General features: G+C 40.7%; 1 protein-coding gene and 1 pseudogene across 4 annotated transcripts in view; one reads left to right on the top strand and one right to left on the bottom strand.

Annotated features, from left to right (window-relative positions):
* CDC42BPA (CDC42 binding protein kinase alpha (DMPK-like)) overlaps window positions 1-22213 on the bottom strand; it is a 418998-nt gene that overhangs the window by 6041 nt on the left and 390744 nt on the right. For all 4 annotated transcript variants that reach the window (XM_006897745.1, XM_006897747.1, XM_006897744.1 and 1 more), the window contains 3 exons: window positions 14049-14172; window positions 11680-11797; window positions 935-1052 (listed from right to left, as the gene is read on the bottom strand). In XM_006897745.1, coding sequence (XP_006897807.1) covers window positions 935-1052; window positions 11680-11797; window positions 14049-14172 — 360 coding nt within the window. The remainder of the gene's footprint in view (window positions 1-934; window positions 1053-11679; window positions 11798-14048; window positions 14173-22213) is intronic.
* On the top strand, window positions 7767-8288 carry LOC102851354 (annotated as a pseudogene).

The following is a 22213-nucleotide window of genomic DNA, read 5'->3' as shown; positions in this document are numbered from 1 at the left end:
CGTTGAATACATGATCTTACAGCCTCTGAATACCTGCTGGAGGGCCAGCTCTGCTTCGATGACACCTAACAACAAACTACAACAAATACTCTTGCTCTCTGGGGAGCACTGATTTTCTCGCAATTACTCAAAGGACTCAAATGGAAGCATGTCGTAGTGCAGATACCAACTCTTGGGTAAGTGGTGTGATCTTAGTTATTGCAGGTATGGACTCACTCCCAACAGACACCCCTTGTTTTTCTCCAACTGCTGCTGTACTCTTGTGTTGGAACTCACATACAGTAGACTCTTCAGCAGGTTTCAGATGCAGTAAATCACACGGAAGGAAAGCCCATCTTTCTCCCACAGCGCAGCTGGTGGATTCGAACTGCATGCCTTTGGGTTGGCAGCACAGCTCCTTACCTCTAGGTCACCAGAGTCCTTTGTTACTCTCCGAGACTACACCAAGCCTCCACCAGGTTTCTGAAGCAGCGCTCACGCCGCCACCAGGACGCACCATGTTCTCCCTCCCTCCTTCCCTCTAGCCTGTTTATTCTGATGCTCAGAGACCCACTAGCTTTCCAGGACTGGACATCCTGAAGGGAGGAGCCCACTCATCTTTCTCCTGCAGTGTAGCTGGGGGAATTGAACCACCAGCCACACTGTCTTCTGACTAGCAGCATTGCAGGGTATGGAGCAGGCTGCTGATAGGCCACTGCTTCTTTCCCCTAAGCCATCATTGTAATGTGTGGTGCCCGTCAGTCTCTCCTGGACTGTCTGTTTCTTACGGCTTCCATAACTGTTCTCTGAGCAACTGTACTGGACCTGCCGTCTCGCCCAAAGGCAACCCTGAGGCCAGTTAGTACCGCAGGATGGAGAAAGCCTGAGAGATGACCCCGGGCCTTATGGGCATGTGGACACAGCGCTGTGCCCTCCTGCAGCCAGGGCCACTTACGTGCTGACAGGCCACTGCTGGCGCTCATGGAGCGGCCCGGCTCAGGGCGGGACTTGGTCATAGACGGAATACTGACTGAGCCGCTGAACGCCGTCCGACTTTCTTGAGGCCGAGGGTTCTAGAAAGAAACGACAATCCTTTAGAACTTGGTTTTCTGCAGGAATGCCAGTTTTCCAGCCCAATTATCAAGAAATGAAATTTTCTTGACTGGAGTAATACAGAGCAAAGAACAACAAACACCCCCACCCACAACCCGGACAGGAAGTACAAGTTGAAGTCTTTGTCCCTATACTTAATAATTACACTTATCAGAGCAATACTTAGTCATGAGTTCACACAAATATTTTGTTGTGAGAACAGAAAATTATAAGTTAGATGGTTAGCAGTGTCAATGAAGAGTTGAATTACATGGACATTGCAGGTGAGTAAAGCAAGGCTTGAACTCTGAGGAGACTCAACAGCTGAGTGGAGGAGTCCATCTGGAAGAACACTGGCTAGACCTTGCTTCTCATGTAAATACTTTATTATTGGGGAACCAAAGGTGCCATTCACACATTCAAGGCCCCAAACACCGGCATCTTTGCCAACTCACTGAGGAGCAGGGGGCATCACATCTAGGCTGTCCGCCACCTCACGGCTCGGTGGGGAGACTACTTGGGAATACTGGCTGAAGCCGCTTCCCATCTCATTACTGAGCGGTTCTATCACCCGAGACAGGAAATGGACCACCGACTGCGGGGTGTCTGCTGCCCACATGAGCGGAGCATTCAGAGGATCTGGGTGATTGAGTCAAGTCAGGAGTCTGCACTTCGAGACCAGAGGTGACCCGGCTGACCAAAGTTCAGAGTTGGAAAAGATCCTTCCAGGTCCCTCCCAAGCCCTGGAACTGGAACACGGCACAGACCGTATCACCAGCAATCCTTTCCTCCTTCACAACCATCTCCATATGCATAAGCCTTTTCGAATGCAGCTGGTCTGCATTGCTTATCAACATTCATTCAGAAAATGTATGTATTCCTTATTAATTTTTTTTAAAGGAATGAAAAGTTCATTGCATTTTTATGCCTCGCTGGTGTCTAGGAACTCAGTTAAGATACAGTGGTAGTAGTCTCATCCTCATCAGTGAACTTCTGCCACTCATCACTGTATTTAATATGAGGGAGAGCTCAAACATCCCAGAAACAATCTATATGAAGCTTTCCTTTCTTCTAAATGAAAATAAGTTTTAAAAAACCTAAAAAATCGGTTTTGATCTTTCAATAAATTTAAAATTAATTTTAATGAAAACTTACAGACATTATTAATTTTTAATTGACAATTTCCCGAGCCTGTGGTGTTTGTATCGCCTTCATATAACCTGACTAGCTGAACCTGGCTCTCAGTGTTCCCACCTGTGCTATGGGGTCACGCCCTGCCTCCCGTAGGGAGCTCCTGAGACAAGGCTGTTGTGGTGATGGACGTAAAGTCCTTTACATAGCCTGTACCATGCCCGCCTCTTCCCCTGCTTAGCCCCACGTAGTGGTCTGTAGTGTCCCTTCAACTGTGTCCTTTATTCTCATTAAAACAACAGATCTGCTTGGAGTAATGATGCAACCATTACATTCATTTTAAGCAAGGCAATAACTATAAGAAAAATTAATAAAAAAATTACATCAAAAAGGGGTCCAAAAAAAAATAAAAACAAAAAAATCAAAAAGGGGTCCAAAATTCAAGTTCTAGAACTCTTCCAAAAGATGACTTTATTAAGCAAAGCCCCTTTCTCTAACTTGGAGATGTGCTGCGCTCTATGGAAAGGGCCGCTGTCTCGCTGTGCTGGGGGCTGACCTTACTGTTGGAGGTGTCACCTCCTCTTCGGGGTCACAGCCATGGCCAGGGCCACTAACGTGTGACATAAAGTCAGTGATTGGCAGATGTGCCCACTAAGCTGTATATAATCTTCACAGGCTAGCCAGCTCAGTGATGGGCTTGTCTGATGCTGAGTGTAAAGGGAGCACTTAGCAATGGTAAAAGAATGGAAAATATGGAAATCACAAATGACCAAAAAATCCCCCTTGTGAATTGACTGGAGTGCACCAGCAGCAGGGGCGGCACTTCTGTCAACACATTTTTGTCAGTTGTATCATGCCTTCCCCTCCACTCCCCAACCAGCAGAGCACATGATGCTAACTACTGTATTTGAAAGTGCTGTGGCTGTGTTTATTTCTTTAATCACTTGGGGTTCAGGAAATGGTACTGCATCTGGAAGGAGACAGGTAACAAGAGAGACAGCCACACAGCTGTCACAGACTGATCCGGATTCATTTTGTGGTGTTGATGTGAAGGGCTCACCTGAAACTCCTAAGACAAAGACAGGTGGAAAGGAGTGAAGGAGGCCAAGCTACACCCGGCACAGAAACCACAGCACCGCTGGAAGAGCTCCAGGGCGTACACACAGAAGGGTCATACGGCTCGAAGGGGGCGGACAGCCAACCACTAGGATGTGCATCATTTTGGTACACAGGAATCTGCAATGTCCATGTAATTCCTGCAGTTAACTGCCTGAAGCCAATGTTTTATCTTTTGTGTTTAAAATAGTCAATGCTAGCAATTCAGCATCCATGCACAGGAACACCCGCCCACCCGCGCCGCCGGGCATGCAGCCATGCGTGGGGGGGGGAGGGGTGTGTAGGGGCAGCACAGGAAGGCTCTGCAGGGGCTGCCTTCAGGGATTTCCTTCTACGACACTGAAGATACCTTAGTGCTGTTCTTTTTACAAATAAGCCTATCACAGAATAAACAGACAAGGTAAGCCTATTAAATATATCAGTTAGTAACACCGAATGCCAAGGTGATAAAAGAATGGTATTTTGGAGAAAATACACAAGGGGAAAATGGGAAAGAAAAGCTCAGTTTATCCTTCATTTCACTAAAATCCTACTTTATCATAAAGTGACGAGGAACTTCAGCCTCTGGTCTTTTCCAGGTACAAATACTGTACGCTTAAAGTGAGGGTAAAATCACCACATACTGTATTTTTACTGACAGGTGACAGTTTAAGCGAGCAGCACTGATAGTGTGGCTTCAGTCATAGAAGTAACTCAGGACCAGGCAATGTGCCTTCTGTTGTCACAGGGTCGCTGTGAGCCCACTCCAGGGCCCCAACAACTTCAAGGGATACTCCTACTATTATATGCAAAGCTCTTGACGGCTTAATACATGCAGCATTACTGTGGGATCCTCCCTCTGAAATCTAATAAAGATGCTGGCAGCTCAGAGGACAGCAGAGCTTTTTGTATGTTTTCCTCTTCCTGATCTTGGAGATTTCAAAGCTTTTCTTATAAGTTTAAGGTAGATGGATAGACAGAGAAAATACCCTTGCTAAATATAATAAAACCCTCTGAATTGAACTGGTTATAAGGTAATGAATGATAAAAAAAGAATTCTAGGAGCTAATTTTTTTTGGGTGTTTGTTTCATAAGATAAAGGCCTACTCAAGGGCTATTTCCTCTGATGGCATAAGAAAATAATGAGGAGGAAATCTTTCATTAAACCTAGAAACCCCATGAATACAATTTAAAAAATTAAATGGAAAGTCTCCCCTCTTTCTGTCCACTATTGTCTTTCTTAAGAGAAAACCCCAAACCCCAAACCCCAAAATTAACCTGAGGTACAAGGCGGAGGAAGAGCAGAAATGGGTAGAGGAGGACAGGTGAGGGGAACATTCACCCAAGGTGCCACCTCTGCGTGTTACTCATTAAGCCAGGCGACATAAGTCCCTGTGTGGTTAGCAAACGTTAACCCCTGGCTCGGCCGTTCATACCCTCAGAGTCATAAAGCTTGGTGTACCGGGGACAGAGCGCAGAGACGGGGAAGAGTCGGGGTGTATGGAATCAGGAGAGAGAAACTTGGCAGCGGAATTAACAGTCATGTGATAGATGTGTTCAAAGTTGATCGGAGAGGAGATCAGACCGGAGTGATGATAAGGGGATGTGTAAGGGAGACCTGGCTAACAAAACAACAGAAAGGAGAGAAAGGCAACAGGTGATGGAAATGAACTCGCAGGTTACATGAAAATCAGACAGCATGCACACAGGATGATGGGGTACTCTCTGATACTAGCACGGGATCCTGCCTGAGACACTTCTAAGTCTTACAGAGTTACTGTTGGTTGTTAAGACTGACTAGAAGCTGACCATCCAGCGGGTTTTCAGAGGCTGTGAGTCACATGGGAGGAGGCTGCCCTTCTTTCTCTCACAGGGCAGTGGTGGATTCGAACCTGTAGGCTGGCAGTGCCACCAGAGTTCCCCCTTGCAAAGTTAAAACTTGGTAATTCTCTTTCCAGTTTCTTACATCATTGATTTGCTAACAATTATTCACTTTCTAAAATTACTTTTATTAAAGTAGCTAGAAAAAAAATTGGACCGTCATAAATGGAAGATTTTCAGTGTCCAGTGTAGTATTTTTTAATGTGAAAAAAATAAAAATATTACAAAAATCTGCCAAAACCACAGTAGAATAGAAAAAGCAGGAAACAGTTAAAGAGGACAAGTGGGCCCCCAATAAACATACAATTAGATGAGTTTTTGTTGTTGTTGATGTTTTAAAATACCGTTTCCTTAGAAACTGGAAAACCTTTAGAATCTGTTTGCTGGTAGTTTTTAAACTTGAGATTTGTGTTTGCTCTCAATGATCTTAACTTCTCTTTTGCAAAAACAGTAGCTGAGGAAACAGGGTCATTAGTAACTTATCTTAAATAACTTAAGCTTTTATCTTTTCATGTGTTCTGAAGAAGACATCAGTTTTTTTTCACCAAGGAAGAAACTCTGCTTTCTTCTCTTCAGTGTCCAGATGTGTAATCTTTACAACCAAAATAATGTACTACTAAAGTTACCCATTTGCAGAAACAGTAACTTCAGAATATCTGGAAATCATTCTGTCATGCTCATTTGTTGTTGTTATGTGCTGCTGAGTTGCTTGCAAGTCATAGCGACCCTATGTACAACAGCCCTAAACTCCGCTCTGTCCTGTGTCAATCACATCATCTCTGATACTCCTCCCATCCCGATTACCCCAGTCACTGAATCAGTCCACCTCATAGAGGGCCTTCCTCTTCTGCGCTGTCCCTCCACCCTCCCAAGCATGATGTCCCTCTCCAAGGACCGGTCCCTCCTTACAGCATGTCCAAAGTATGTTAGACGGAGCCTCAGAATCCTTGCCTCCAAGGAGCAGCCTGGTTTAACCCTCTCCAGGATGAATCTGTTTGTTTTCCTAGCAGTCCATGGTACCCTCAATACTCTTCTCCAGAACCACAGCTCAAAGGCATCAATTCTCCTTCTATCCTTCCTAGTCATTGTCCAACTCTCTGATGCGTAACAAGTGATTGCAAAGACCATGGCCTGTATCAGACGTACCTTAGTCTCCAGAGAGACACCATTGCTCTTTAGTACTTTGGAGAGGTCCCTAATAGCAGACTTTCCCATCGCAATACTTTTTTGATTTCCTGGCTACTGGTGCCAAGAGTGTTGACTGTGGAGCCAAGCAAACTAAAGCTATGAACAATCTCAATCTCTTCACCATCCATCTTGATGCTGCCAATTGGTTCAGTGGTGAGAATCTTTGTCTTCTTGATATTGAGCCTCAATCCATATTGGAGGCTGCAGTCCTTGACACTCTGCAGCAAGTGCATGAGGTCCTCCTCAGTTTCAGCAAGCAGGGTTGTGTCAGCCGCATAACGCAGATTGTTGATAGATCATCCACCAATCCTGATGCCACAATTCTCCTCATAGAGCCCAGCCTCCCAGATAATCTGCTCTGCATACAGGTTGAAAAGGTATGGAGACAAGACACATCCCTGGCGTACACCCTTCCCAATTTTGAACCATGCAGTGTTTCCTTGCTCTGTTCTGACGACTGCCTCTTGGTCCAAGTATACGTTTCTCATTAGCACGATCAAATGTTCTGGTATTCCCATTCTTCTAAGAGTCAGCCACAGTTTGTTATGATCTACACAGTCAAACACATTTGCAAAGTCAATGAAACACAGACATTCCTCTGGTATTCCCTGCTTTCAGCTAAGATCCATCTAACATTAGCTACAATATCCCTAGTACCATGACCCCTTCTAAATCCAGCCTGGACTTCTGGCAATTCTCTGCTGATGTGCTGTTCCAGTAGTTTTTAAATAATTTTCAGTAGAATCTTGCTTGCATGTGAAATTAATGATATTGTTCTAGAGTTTCTACACTCTTTTGGGTCACCCTTCTTTGGGATGGGAACAAATATAGATCTCCTCCAGTCAGTTGGCCAAGTGGTTGTTCTCCAGATTTCTTGGCACAACTTGGTGAACACATCCAGGTCAGCATCTGTTAGCTGAAATATCTCAATTGGGTGCTCAGTAGCCTCTGCTAATGGGAGATGTCAAGGTTTGCTTCCCGTAGGTTAACTGCAAGAAAAAACTTCCTGCCTCCCCAGAGGCTGGTCACTCGGCTGCAGAGAAGGTGCATCAACAAACCCAAAATACCTTCTCAGGAGCTGCTTCATAGATGGAGCTGGGAAAGGATCTAGACTTAAAGAAAGCCTCTTCTGAAAAAGAGTGTTTATATTTTGGGAGTATGAATGAAAGAACTATTTCTCAAGGTTGCTTCCAAAAACACAGGGTCACTGCTATAAATGCTGGGAATTTAAAAGTAAAATTATTTCGTCTCTTTTCCAGTTACTGCGGCACTAGGAACCATGAGCAGCAAAGTCTCTCGCGACCCCCTCTACGAGACAGTGCGGGAAGTCCTGCACGGGAACCAGAGCAAACGCAGAAAGTTTTTGGAGACTGTGGAGCTGCAGATCGTTTTGAAGAACTATGACCGTCAGAAGGACAAGCGTTTCTCGGGGACCATCAGGCTTAAGTCCACCCCACGCCCCAAGTTCTCTGTGTGTGTTCTTGGGGAGCAGCAGCTCTGTGATGAAGGCAAGGCTGTGGTTATCCCCCACATGGACATCGAAGCGCTGAAAAAACTCAACAAGAATAAGAAGCTGGTCAAGAAGTATGATGCCTTTCTGGCCTCTGAATCCCTGATGAAGCAGATCCCAAAGAGTCTTAGGTCCAGGGCTAAATAAGGCCGGCGAGTTCCCTTCTCTGCTGACCCACAATGAGAACATGGTGGCAAAAGTAGACAAGGTGAAGTCCCCCATCAAATTCCAGATGAAAAAGGTCCTGTGTCTGGCAGTGGCTGTTGGCCATAAGAAGATCACACATGATGAACTTGTTTACAACATCCACCTGGCTGTCACCTTCCTGGTTTCACTGCTAAAGAAGAATTGGCAGAATGTTCGGACTTTGTACATCAAGAGCACCATGGGCAAGCCCCAACATCTGTACTAAGATACAGCTCAATAAATCTTACTGTTAATAAAAAGAAATTCTAAAAAACTTATGGTCATCAAGCTGGAAAGTATTTCTTCATCAATCATTTCAGAGAGGGCTAACAAATGTACATGTAACAAAAAGAATTAACCCCAAACTAGGAAAAATGTTACATGCAAATAAATTTAAAGGTAAACTACTATCCTTGCATTAAACTGAAAACAAAACAAAACAAAACAAAAAACAAAAAACAACCCCAAACAAACAAACAACAAAAATCCACCAAAAAAAACCCCAACCTCAAACAAAAAACTGTTCTTTTTTCCCCACTCGTCTAGAGAGAAGGATTCAAGAGAATGGACATAATCTGCACCTATTTGACATACAGACAGACCATCTTATGCTTGTTGCTTATGCGCTTGGCTCACCAAACATGCACAAGAGGTTCACATTGCATGCAGGAAGTAAGAGATGTGGAAAAGTCTTTTAGCATTACTGTCTGGTCTGTATTTACGAAGAGCCCAATGCCAGGACTGCTTTGGTACTTTGCTACAGGCGTCCAATAAACTCTGTAAGCTTACAAGTATTTCATAGGAAACCACTACTGATCAGAGTAAGTTACAGCATAAAGATGTCTGGGGTGCATGCTCTTTGCACAGACAACACGTGGCTTTGATATGTGAAAGATCTTATATACACGAGATGAACTGACTTCATCTTCAATTTTGGGAAATAGTTAATAAAAGATACATTTATTTTAGTGGAAAGAAGATATTAAAACCTAAGACTACATTGAAGTATCACAAGCTTTTCAACAGACACATACAGGTACATATAAGCATAATATTCTTTTTTCCCAAGGCATGCATGTTAGATTGTCTGTTGACATCTACTACACAAGCATGGTTCTGGGCACACAGTAAGCAATCAAAGACAATGCCCAGGGAAGGTCTCAGCTTTTATGTTCTTTGCTGGTGAAATGATGGGGGGAAAGAGTGTCATGAAAATGAAACATGGCTGTGAATAACAGACATTCAGATGCATGACGCACACTCCACGCACAGGTGAAGAAAAAGGCTGAGAAACTGACATGGACTTCTCATCTCTGGAAATACAGGAGAGCTCACACGCAAGAAAACATTAAGGTTGGAAGGGGTTAACATTAGAGCATGATCACTGGGCTAATGCCAAACAGCACCCACATGGGGGCCATGGCCAAGCCAATCAAGTGATGACAAATAAGAAATTATGTGTTGTGGAGCTGACTGAGGGATGAACTCTGAAAGATACCTTCTTTCTGGCTGTTTTGCTTAGTAATAAAGACTAGATCTTATTAAAAAAAGATTTCTTTTACTTTAAGTGATAGGAGAATGAGGCAAAGAAATACCAGAGGGACGCTCTGATACAAATGTTCTGTGTTGTGTCCTATGGACACTTTAGCTTCAGGATGCATAAGCCTTGCTGTGCAGGAATGCATTACTCAACTCTGGAATACCAGCAAATTGACTTTTACCTGCTGGTCTGAGACTACCAAGCAGAGGAGCTATTTCAGTTTAAGAAAAAGGCTGTAATGTGTGGGATCTAATAGAATCTCTAAAACCAGTACAATTCTGGTTATATTATCAGGATATTAAAAATTGAAAAATAGATCAGTTTGTCTACTAAAATGAAACAAAAGTGAAAGAAATGTCAATTTTAAAAGGATAACACCTATTAAAAACATCAGCTTAAGTGTTTATTCTTCTATAATACTTAAGTATTGAAAAGTATTTGCTCCATTTGAAAAGTTAAATTAATAAGTACCTAGAATTTGACCTAGCAAGTATCACCTAAACATATCTTCAACGTTTCAGCTGTTTTCAAAACAAAAATTTCTCTATTAAGTGATTTTGTGCCTGACATTTAACTTTCACAAGGAAAAATACTGGCAGCCTTAACTTGTAGAGTTATGCCATGTTTAAATTTTAGAATATAAAGAAATCAGACTGAGGATTTAAAGCAAATTTTAAATGGGAAAATAATCTGGGAAGTCAGAAATATCATTCCCAAGAAAAAGATTTTAAGAATGATGGATAAGTAAAATAGTTTTGTTATTTTAATGATTTAATTCTTATTACTATAGCAATATTATCTGTAATTTAGATTTTTGAAATATTTATGATTATGCTAATAAACATCTCCATTTCAAAGAGATCTACCACTATCCTGAATGAAATGAGCTCTTTGAAAGAAGGAACATCACTACAATCTAGAATAATGTCCTTGTGGTGTGCTACGGAGTCAGAGCCGACCCACAGGGTTTTCAGAGGCTGTAAATCACACAGGAGAAGACTGGCCATCCTTCTCCCTGGAGCACCTGGTGGATTTAGGATTGCAGCGCAGACTTTGACCACTAGGCCACCAGAGCTATTTTTACTACCCATTATTTCCTCTGTGTCATAGAGGATGCTACATCCTTCTGTATCACAGTTGAGTGGTCATGTGAGCCATGAAGACAGACTTTCTTAGAAAGAGTTTTGGGTATAAATTCTCAAGTTATCTCTCAAATGCTATATAAATTACCCTGAAGTTCAGTGCAATACTTAGTTGTTATCAACTAACAGCTACCAAAAGGATAATGTGTAAAATTGTAATAGTTTGCTGAGAATAGCCTGATACTGAAAAAATAAAGTTATCACCAAACCCTTTGTCACCCTGTCAATTGTGACTCTTGGGAAACCCTCCTCCAGGTTTCCAAGGCTGTAACATTAACAGGAGCAAATTCTTCATTTTCTTCTCTTAGAAACACTGATGGATCTGCACTGTCACCCTTACCAGTGTCACACTTAACTTGCTGCAGACCTAGAAAGTTAGCTAGTTCCATTAACCATTTAAAACATAATGCAGATGTTCTGAGAGTCCAATCCAATCATATATTGATAAAACATATCAGTTTTCCTATGTTGAGCTTCCCCCGCCCCCCAGTGGTAAGACTGAATTATGTTTGTAATTGGGCTAATGAAAATGATTTAATTTTACAACCAGCTAAGAAACATAATCATTAATGACTAAGTGAATGTGGCTCCCTGGAAAAGCAAAAACAGAGAAGGGGGTGTGTCCTATACTTGTACTGAATTATTAAACTTGGAGAAATGTGAGTAACTGTGTAGCCAAATTCTGAATCTTGATCCTCCTCAAACCCTGCCTTGTTCCCACCAACTACAGAGTTCTCAGCTTTATCAGGTCTAAATTTTTTTAGCCATGTGTCTAAATTTTTTCCTCCTTTGAAATGTCAACATGCATCTTAAACACATTACAATATACTGAGGTAAACATTTTCTTTTAGCAAATGTCTTTTAAAATGATCACATATATATAAATACCATGTACTCTTAGCTGCAGTCATGTTCACATCCACTCCTCCTCTTACCATGGGCAGGTCTTTCAGAATCTGTATCCCATCTCCTGGCCCCATGTGTGCTATGTGGTTAAAATTAGTTGGGTTAGAAATCAATTTGTTTCTCATTTCTGGATCTCGAAGCATCTCTCTGTAAGATAAAACACCTGTTTAGATACTTTTTTCCAATGATCACTTTAGATAACTTAGAGATAACAATTAAGCATGCTTCATTAATTTTACAGTTAAGAATTTTTAAAGAAAAACTATAATGATAAAACTGTGAAATCATATTAATAAGGACATAATGAAATAGAATAGAATATATGAAAAATCCACTTCAGGAGAGTTTTGTTTTAAAATTTCAATTTTCAGTGAGAAAGGGAGTTCTTTTAATACTTAGACATATGAAGCAGTGTTCTATTTTACAGATATTACTGATTGCTGTATGTCTTCTAAGTGAACTGGTCACATTTTGGGTTATGCATTTATATGTAACTAGAAATCCTACTTCTAATTGATGCCTTTAAACTGTGGTGTTGGAGAAGAGTAATGAATATCCCACGAACTGTCAAAAGGACAAATAAACATGTCTTGGAAAAGGTACAACCAGGGTGTCCCTTGGAGGCAAAAAGAATGACGCTTCATCTCACATACTTTGGGCATATTGTTGGTATGTGCCATCGAGTTGTCTGCAACACCTAGTGACCCAACAGCTTTGAACCCTTTCCTATTTGGGCCAATCTCACTGTCTCTGGGACCACTTCCCACATTACCCTAGTTACTATGTCAATCCATCTCACCCAGAGTCTTCCTCTCCTGCACTGTCCCTCCACCCTTCCGAGCATGATGTCCTTCCCCAAGAACTAGTCCTTACTGGCAACATGGCCGAAGCATGTGAGGTGGAGCTTCAAAATCCTTGCTTGCCTCCAATGAGCAGCTCCAAGACAAACCTGTTCTCTTGGCAGTCCATGGTATGTTCAAAATTCTTCTCCAGCACCACAACTCAAAGCCATTGATTTGTCTTCTGTGACTCTTAGTCATTGCCCTTCTCTGATGCACAGCAAGCAACTGAGATCATAGCCTGGATCAGGCATACCTGGACATGTTAGGAGGGGCCAAATCTTTGGAAAAGTACATCATGTTTACAAAGGTAGAAGGTCAGTGAAGGAGGGGAAGATCTTCAAGGAGATGTACTGACACAGGACTGTAACGGTGGGCTTGAGTGTGTCAGAGATGGTGAGGATGGTACAGGACAGGGCAGGGTTTAGAGCTGTTGTTCATAGGATCTCTATGAGTGACAGTTCACTCAACAGAACTTTATATACAACATACTTGCTCATGAGAAGTTAACTTAAACATCTTAAACATATGAAGGTGTGGTATTAGCCTAAAAGGGGGCTTTTTTTAGCCATGACAATTAACCCTCTCTGATCTCCAGTGACTTTAACTGCAGGTTAAAGGTCTTGCAAATCATCAACAGCTGTGGGATTAGGATAAGAGAAAGGTGTTTCCCACACTGAAAAGCAAGGCTTGATGCCATAAAGACTACAGGTGGTAAGACTTGAGGGAGACTGGAACAATATCCTGATGAGTTAGACCCTGGTGATGGTGGGAGACAGATTGTCACAAGGTGTGACCTGAAGCTTCTTGCATCTGTGCTGGCCACAGTTAAAGGATTTTGCTGTTCTTGCTGATGCCTGAAAGAGAAGCTGACTTACAACTCTTCTGAGGCAAACTGCTGGATGATTAGGATTAGACGGCTGAACTGGAGCCTGGAATAATTGAGGAATTGTGCCTTGAGACTGGTGGGCTAAATCTTGGATTTTAATTGGTATTCTCTGCCTCCTCCACTCTCCAACTTCCTTCCCTAATGAACCCCATACTTGGTACTGTAACTGCAATCCTGTGAGTCAGCAATTAATATGTAAACCTCTTGCGGCTGCTGTGGCTCCAGAGACTCCATGGGGCTGGGCTTCGGGCTCTTTATCTGCTTTGTACTCTGGGGCAGTGAGGGGCTGTGCTATTCTTACTCCCTCTGGCACTTTCAGAAAGACATTAATGGCCATGTGCCCCTCTGTCCTGTTTCCTGCCCTTTAGACTGCTGTGTTACCATACACAATGATATGTTTACATCATAGAAAAACACATACCCCAAAATGTATAACTATTTCATATACATACAGAAATGACTTAGAATACAGTACTCCTTATAATTCATAATATGACTTGGAGAAAATTAACAGTACACTGAGTTGTGTAATTATTGCAGTTTTCAGCATCCTTTAGGAAAGAGTTTTCCCAAGAGATCAAAGTTTCCTTGTAAATCAGAGTACTATCACCAAATAGCCCACCAGTGGCTCAAAGCATGTATTTATAATAAATGCAAATTAAATACGTACCTTCTCTGCTGCATCCTTTCCTCTTCTGGGACTCGGAAAGAATAACGCCGCTTATTATTAATATTTCTAACCATTTGTTTCCGACTGCTATCTGAGGTTTCAGGGACCACAAGTTCATCTCCTTCTGTTGACGAGAACAGAACACAGTTTTAAAAGCTTTTAAAATACTTTCTGCTCATTAATCTCCTAATGGTACAAACATTAATGGTAAATATGAATACAGTTCTGATTTTTAAAAGTTGTGGTGCTAATCATGGTACACAATAAAAAATTACCAATTAGTAAAAAAAAGTATTTGAATTTTGTAAATAAACTAGTACAAGAAAATAATGTAAAATAGAATATATATGAATAATTGTATGAAACCCAATGTAAATGAGAGTGTATAAAACACAATGTACATGAGTGAGACACACTGTAGAAGTATTATATGGACATCAATAAAAATATATTTTAAAAAAGAATTACCAATTAATTGAAACAGATGATTACTGAAATGAAACACAGTTATTTTTATCTTTTTATTTAAGCATAAAATGGTACAATTTTACTCAAAGAAATATGTATTTTTCTTGGCGTCCTGTCACTCTGACTTCTTCTCCAACCATCTTTCCTACACAAGCTTCTCTACATCCATGGCTCAAGGGGGATAGAAGTCCTACTGGGGATTTTTTTTTTTACAAATTTATTTTTTTATTGTGATGAGTGAATGTTTTCAAAGCAAATTAACTTTTCATCCAACTATTTATATATATTTTGCTGATAACAATTCATTTCAATGCTCATGGTATACACATTTTCCCACTTCTTCCCTCTGTAATTCTGATTTTCATTAATCCTTCTATACTTTGCTGTGCCTTCTCTTTTTTAGTGTTATACTCATCACCTCTTATTTTATACTGCCATTCCAACTTCCTAGCCTAGTATTTGTCTATTCTCTATATACTAATTTTTAATCACCTCTCCATTTCTTGCCACTCCTGGAAACCATCCAAGAATATTCTACTAGTATGTAGACTTGTACTGAGCTTTTTATAATAGTGGTGTTATATATTTTGTCCTTTTGTGACGGATTTTTTTTCAGTCACTATAATGTCCACTAGATGCGACCACCTTTTGCAGTCTTTTGAAATTCCTTCTTGTTTTTTAGTGTTGCATAGTACTCCGTTGTTTGAATGTACCATGGTGTCTTTAACCATTCAGGAAAAAAAATTAAAAACAAAACCCCAAAATAACTCCACTGATGAGTGGCTGGACATTTGCATTGTTTCCATCGTTTTGCTATTGTAAATAACGCAGCAAGGAACAAGACTGTGCAAATACCTGTTTCTGTGTCACAGCTCTTATTTCTTTAGGGTATGTATGTGTCTAGCACTGTGATAGCTGAATCAAATGGTTTGTCTATTTCCAACTTTCTAAGGGCCAAACTGCTTTCCATAGTGGTTGCACCATTTTAACATTCCCATCAGCATTGTATCAAAGTTTGAAACTCTGTCATCTTCAGCAGCATTTGTTGCTTGCTGTCTTATTAGACTTTGCTATTGTTGCTGGGGTGAGATGATAGTTTATTGATGTTTTGATATGCGTCTCCTTAATGGCCAATGGTATTGAACATTTCTTTATGTTTGTTGACTATCTGAATGTCTTCTTTGGTGAAGCATCTTTTCATGCCCTCTGTCCATTTTGTAACTAGATTGTCTTTTTTTTGTTGAGGTGTTGGGAGTTTCCGGAAGATTTTAGAAATTTTCCCTTTGCCAGGTATGTCATGGCCAATATTTTTCCTCAGTTTTTAAGTTCTCTTTTCAGTCTTTCGAAGAAGTTTTCTGATGTACTTAACAATTTGAATTTTGAAGGTTTGAGTAGTCTAGCTCCCCACACAGTCTACCAGATAGAGCTATGTCTGAGGCTGTCTGGTGGGACTAGGAGGATGCAGGGTGGCCCTGGCCTTTTTTGTTTATGCCTCTTCCCTAGTTGGAATCAACCAAGCATGAGGTTGGTGATCTCTGAGGTGAAGGCTGAGGGGATCCTCTGTGAGCACCCTGGGCTAGTCAGGTGCAGACCCTGGCAGGCCATGGGGGTTGGAGGAAGTGGAAGAAGGGGCGGCTTGGGCTTTTTCGGTCCCTGGTGAATGTGCAGAGTTGCAACATGACTGTTGTCCTCACGTCCACCTTTCACATCCTCTAGGATCCGGTAGGCACCAGCATGCTTTTGCAGAAAAGAATGACAGTTGTGTCCTCTGGACACACACTCTGGAAAAGGAGCTGGGGCACGGGGTTCAGTAGTCAACTGAACGGTGACTGGCTGGATGGGCAAGTTCACAGGGAACCTGAACAACCAGTGCTGGTGGCTTCTGTGAAGGAAGTATGCGATTCCAATTTAATGGCTTTCTCAGACAAATACATGCTTGACACAAGTCATGGTATTTTCAATTACTTCCTTACTCACTCATTGCTATCAAGTCATAACCAACTGATAGCTGACCCTCCAGTGGGTTCTCTAAGGCTGTAAACTTCACTGGAGGAGATGGCCCATCCTTCTACTGTGGAGCAGCTAGTGAGTTCGAACCCTCTGTCTTTGTGTAAGTAATGCAACTTTTTACCCATTAGGTTACATCTGAAAGTTGGACAAAGAATAAAGATGACAGAAGATGAATAGATGTCTTTGAATATATAGTGAAGGAGAGTATGGATATCCCATGGGCTGCCAAAAGAACAAAGTCTGTCTTGAGGACAGAGCAACCAGGATGCTCCTTAGAGGCTAAGAATGGTGAAACTGCATCTCACATTCTTTGGACATGCTGCCACAAGGGACCACTCCTTGAAAAAGACATCAAGTTGGGGAAGGTGGAGGGAGAGAAGACCCTGAACAAGATGGAATGGTACACTGGGCTTGAGCACATCAGAGGTGGTCGGGACAGCACAGGCTAAGGCAAGGTTGTTAACAGGGTCACTATGTGCTGCAGCCAAGTGTATGGCAACTAACTTCTGCCATAGACGGCCGTTGTTATTAATGTAATCGACATGACTATAACTCACAGAGACCCTATGAACATTTTGAAATGTCACCCTATCTTGTGCTATCCCATGATCTTTTAACATGCTCAAGCCCATTGCTGCACTTACTGCATCAGTTCCTCAACGTAAGAGTCCTGTTTGTACTACTTTCAAGACAGCTCTCTTGATAGCACATGGTACATAAAACACTCTTTTTCAACACCGCAATCAAAGGCATCAATTTTTCTGTCGTCTTTATTTACTGCTTAGCTTTCAGATGCATACAAAGCAACTGAAAATCCCATGGTTTAGATTAGGCTCACCTCAGTCTTTAAACTGACATGTCTGCTTTTTTTGTACTTTGGAGAAGTCTGTGACAGGAAAATTTTCCAATGGGACATATCTTCTGATTTTCTGACTGCTAGGACTTGAAGCATTGGCTGCAGAAGGGATTATAGTCTTCAATATGGATCGAAGCTCAACATTAAGAAAACAAAGATGCTCTCCACTAGGCCAACTGGCAACATCATGATCGATGGAGAAGAGACTGAGATCGTTAATTCCTTCTTGCATAATCAACATTCTTGGCACCAGCAGTCAGGAAGATGAATTGCTTTGGGAAAAGTCAGCTGTCAGGGATTTCTCCAGAGTAGTGAAGAGCAATAATGTCAGTTTAGAGACTAAAGTGTGCCTGATCCAAGCAAGAGTCTTCCAATTACTTGCTATGCACCAGATAGCTGGACAATGACTAAGGATGACAGAAGAAGAATCAATGCCTTTGAGTTGTGGTGCTGGAAGAGAGTATTGAACATACATACCATGGACTGCCAAGAGAACACAAAGGTCTGTTCCGGAGAGAGTAAATCAGGGTGCTCCTTGGAGGCAAGGATTGTGATGCTCCATGTGACATTCTTTAGGCATATTGCTAGGAGGGACCAGTCCTTGGAGAGGGACATCATGATTGGAAAGGTGGAGGGTCAGTGCAAGAAAGACCTTGGCTAAGATGGATTGAAGGTGACTGTGGCAATGGGGGCAAATGTGTTAGAGACAGTTAAGATTGGTTCAGAGCTATTGTTCATAGAGTTGCTATGAGTTATAGTCAACTTGATGACACTTAACACCACCACTACTGTGGGTACTGCTTGTGGATCCAAGTAAAATGAAATAATTGGTAACTTTAGTCTTTTCTCCATTCATCATGATGTTGCCTATTGGTCCAGTAATGAGAATTTTTGCTTTCTTGATATTGAGATGTACTCCATATTGAAGGGTATAGTTTTTTTATTTTCTTTAGTAAGTGCTTCAAGTCTTCTTCATCCTGCAAAGTTATGTTATCTTCATATTGTAGGTTTTTGATGGTTCTTTCTCCAATGCTAATTTGTTGTTGTTAAGTGGCTGTCGAGTTGTAGATGACTCATAGCGACCCTATGAATGAAAGATCTGAACACGTGTGTAACTTTCATTGTCTCTCCAAGTTCATAGGGTTTTCAGAGGCAAGCTATTTCGGAAGTGGATGCCACTCCTGCTTCCAAGCTTGTTTTAATCTAGGAGCTCTACCAAACACTGTCTACCATGGGTAACTATTATCACATTTGACACGTCAGTGTCGCAGTGTTTAGCATCACAGCAACCATGAGTTACCTCTGTATAGCAAATGGACAGACCAGTGCTTTACTACTTAGAAGAACGGTTGACCAAAAACAACTAAATATCTATTAAAAATAATATTGGAATAATGTTGGGCTTTTAATATATACTGCCAACTGTCTGAAGGATTTATCTTCTATTCCTACTTTTTAATGTTTTTATCAGGCAAGTGTTGAATTTTGTCAAATGTCTTCTCTACATCAGTTGAGATGACCATGTTTTCCTTTTCCTTTGTTTTACTTATGTGAGGAATTATAGGATTGCTTATGTTGAAATATCCTTGTCTATCTAGTATAGATCCCACATGATGCATGATTTTTCTTGGTATGATGATTTCTATTGGTTAGAATTTTGAGACGTTAGTATTCCATTATCCTTTTTAGTTCTCCTGGTTTGGTGGTGACATAACACATTTTATTTCTTATTCTTCTTATTAGAATTTTATCTTTTATTAGATTTGTCAATGGCTTCTCAAATTTATTAATCTTTCAAAGAACCAATTCTGCTTGTTGATTCTTTTTGTTGATTTTCTGTTGTTTTTTGTTTTTTTTTATTTTTCTGCTCTTATCTTTATTATTTAATCTTCTTTTTAAGTCTATTGGCTTTCCTTATTCCCTTTTTTCCTAATTATCAGACATGCTAAGTTAAGGTGTTGATTTTGTATGCATGCATTTATTGCTATAAATTGGCCTCTGAACAGTGCTTTGACTGTATCTCAACAATTGAGGTTATGTTGTATTTTCATTTGCATTTGTTTCAATACATTTTATAGTTTCACTATCTTACTTCTTCTATTGCCCAATAGAGTTTGATCATGGTGGTCCATGTACTTGATCCTGCTCTCCCCTATCTTTCTGCAATGATTTTTAAATTTATTGCATTGTCATTTTAGAAGAGGCTCTGTTTTTTTAAAAATTTTATTTTCTTCATTTTAATGAACATTTACAGATTGTGGATTTTCATTCATTGTTTCACTTTTCTCTCTACCCCCCCCACAACTCCCAAGTTCGCTCCTCTCTTAGAAAAGCAAAAGATAAACTCCTTCATTGGTATACAATCCTCCCACCCCGAATGCACTCCACTATGCAACCTTAATTCTGGATTCCTGTGATAACCATAATACCATATCATATATTGCTTTTAAACTGTTCTCTCCCTCATCTGTTTCAGTGGAGTATACATAATTTATCCAGATTTTTTAGAAGAGGCTTTGTAATGCTTTGATGTTTTTAAATTTATTGAGGTTTACTTTGTGACTATTATCTACGTATAGTGGAGAAGAATGCATATTGTGCTCTTGCGAGGTAGAGTTTTCGATACATATTGATGAGATTAAGCTGTATTATTTACTTTTACTGTGCCTCCCCCCCCCCCCCCGTTGTTCTGTCCTTCACTGTGGTTGTTATTAGGTGCCATCAAGTTAAATATGACCCACAGCGACCCTATGAACAACATATCTGAATTGTCCTACTCTGTGCCATCCTCACACTTCTTGACACACTACAGCCCACTGTAGCAGTCACTGTTAGTATGCCTAGTTGTCTTCCTCTCCTTCACTGACCCTCTGCTTTTCCAAGCATCATGTCCCTCTCCAAGGAATAGCCCCTCCTAGCAATATTTCCAAGGTATGTAAAGTGGAGCTTTATCATCTTTGCCTCCAATCTGGCTGCAATTTCTCCAAGACATATGTTTTTGTGGCAGTCCAGGTGATGTTTGATGCTCTCCTCCAAACCCACAGCTCAAAGGCATCCATTCTTCTGCCATCTTTATTCACTGCCCAGCTCTCAGATGCATAGCAAGTGATAGGAAAGACCATGCCTAAACCAGACACACCTTAGTCCTCAAACTGACATCATTACTCTTCAATATTTGGAGAAGTTCGGGTCCTTGACTTTCCCAGTGCAATATGTCTCCCGAATTCCTGACTGCTGATACCAAGGGTGCTGACTGTGGATCCAAATAAGATGAAGTTGTTGATGGTTTCAATCTTTTCTCCATTTATTATAATGTTGCCTATTGGTTCAGTGATAAGAATTTTTGTTTCCTTGACATTGAGATGCAATCTATTTGGAATGCAAGACTTTCACTGGAGGTGCTATATTAAAACTTCTAATATGGTTGCACTAATACTAAAGTCTGCTAGTATTATTTTAGGGAGCTCTAATATCTATGAATTTTGATAAATGATGATAGTTACAGAAAGGCTTCAGGTCTTTTGTTCATAGGGTTGCTATGAGTCGTGCTCAATTCGATGGCAATTAACAACACAGCTAGTATCTTAGTGGTAAGAAGATACACTGTGAACCCAAAGGAAAGCTGTTTGAATCTACCAACTGCTCCAGTTGAGAAAGATGGGCAATCTCCTCCTGTACAATTTACAGCCTCTGAAAAATCCTCTGGAAGGTCAGCTATGAGTCCCTTCCAATCCAATGGTAAACAACAACAACAACATTATTGTGGAGTTGTCTATTTCTATACTCAAATATTTTAGGGTTTATCTTGGGCCCTGTCATTGAGGACAATGATGATACTAGTTAGTTATGTTTTCTTAAACAACTGACCTTTTCATCAACATATAATGGCCTTTCTTGTCCCTTATGCTAGTTTTTCTTGAAGTATACCTTATCAGAAATTAATATTGTCACTTCTGTTCTTTTTGATTCCTATTTTTCTGGTTCTATAGTCTTCTTCATATAGTCCATTTTGAATTATCTGCTCAGTGTACATACTAAATAGATATGAAGTAAGGCTACAACCCTGATGCATATCTTTCCTGATTTTAAATCAGGCTGTATGCCCTTGTTCTGTTAACTGCTTTTTGGTTTATGAATAGATTTCACGTGAGCATTTAATTTGAGTGCTCTGGGATTCTCATTTTTCACAATCTTAGTCATACTTTGTTATGATTCACACAAATTCCTTTGCATAGTTAAGAAAACACAAACATCTTTTTGCTACTCTCTGCTTTCAGCAAAGATCCATCAGACATCAGCAGTGTCATTCCACGGCCTCTTCTGAATTCAGCAGTTCCCTGTTGATGAAGGAGTCTGAATAATCTTCAGCAGAATTTACTTGCATGTGAGATTAATGTTATTGCTCAATAATTTCCACATTCTGTAAGATCACTTTATTTTGGAATGGGGAGAAATACATTCTCTTCATTCAGTAGGTCCAGGGTCCAGTAGCTGTATTACAAATTTGCCGACACAGTCTGGTGAGCACATTCTAGGCTGCATCTGTTTGTTGAAACATGTCAACTGGTTTCATCAATTCCTGGGGGCTTACTTTGTGATAATGCCTTCAGTGCAGCCTGAACCTTCAAAAGCATTGGTTCTTTTCTTTAAAAAATGTTTTTATTGATTTTCATATAATACCTTTATAGTATGTTTCCTTCATTTATATTGTGTTTTATGTAATCTTTCATTTACAGTGTTTCATACAATCATTCATATATATTCTATTTTATCTTTTATACCAGTTTATTTACAAAATTCAAATACATTTTCACACCAGATCACTCCCATT

The sequence above is a fragment of the Elephantulus edwardii genome, unplaced genomic scaffold, assembly GCF_000299155.1.
Source record: "Elephantulus edwardii isolate Elephantulus edwardi_28Jun2011 unplaced genomic scaffold, EleEdw1.0 scaffold00214, whole genome shotgun sequence".
In the NCBI taxonomy this organism is placed as follows: Eukaryota; Metazoa; Chordata; class Mammalia; order Macroscelidea; family Macroscelididae; genus Elephantulus; species Elephantulus edwardii.
This window is presented reverse-complemented; position numbering and strand designations above follow the sequence as displayed.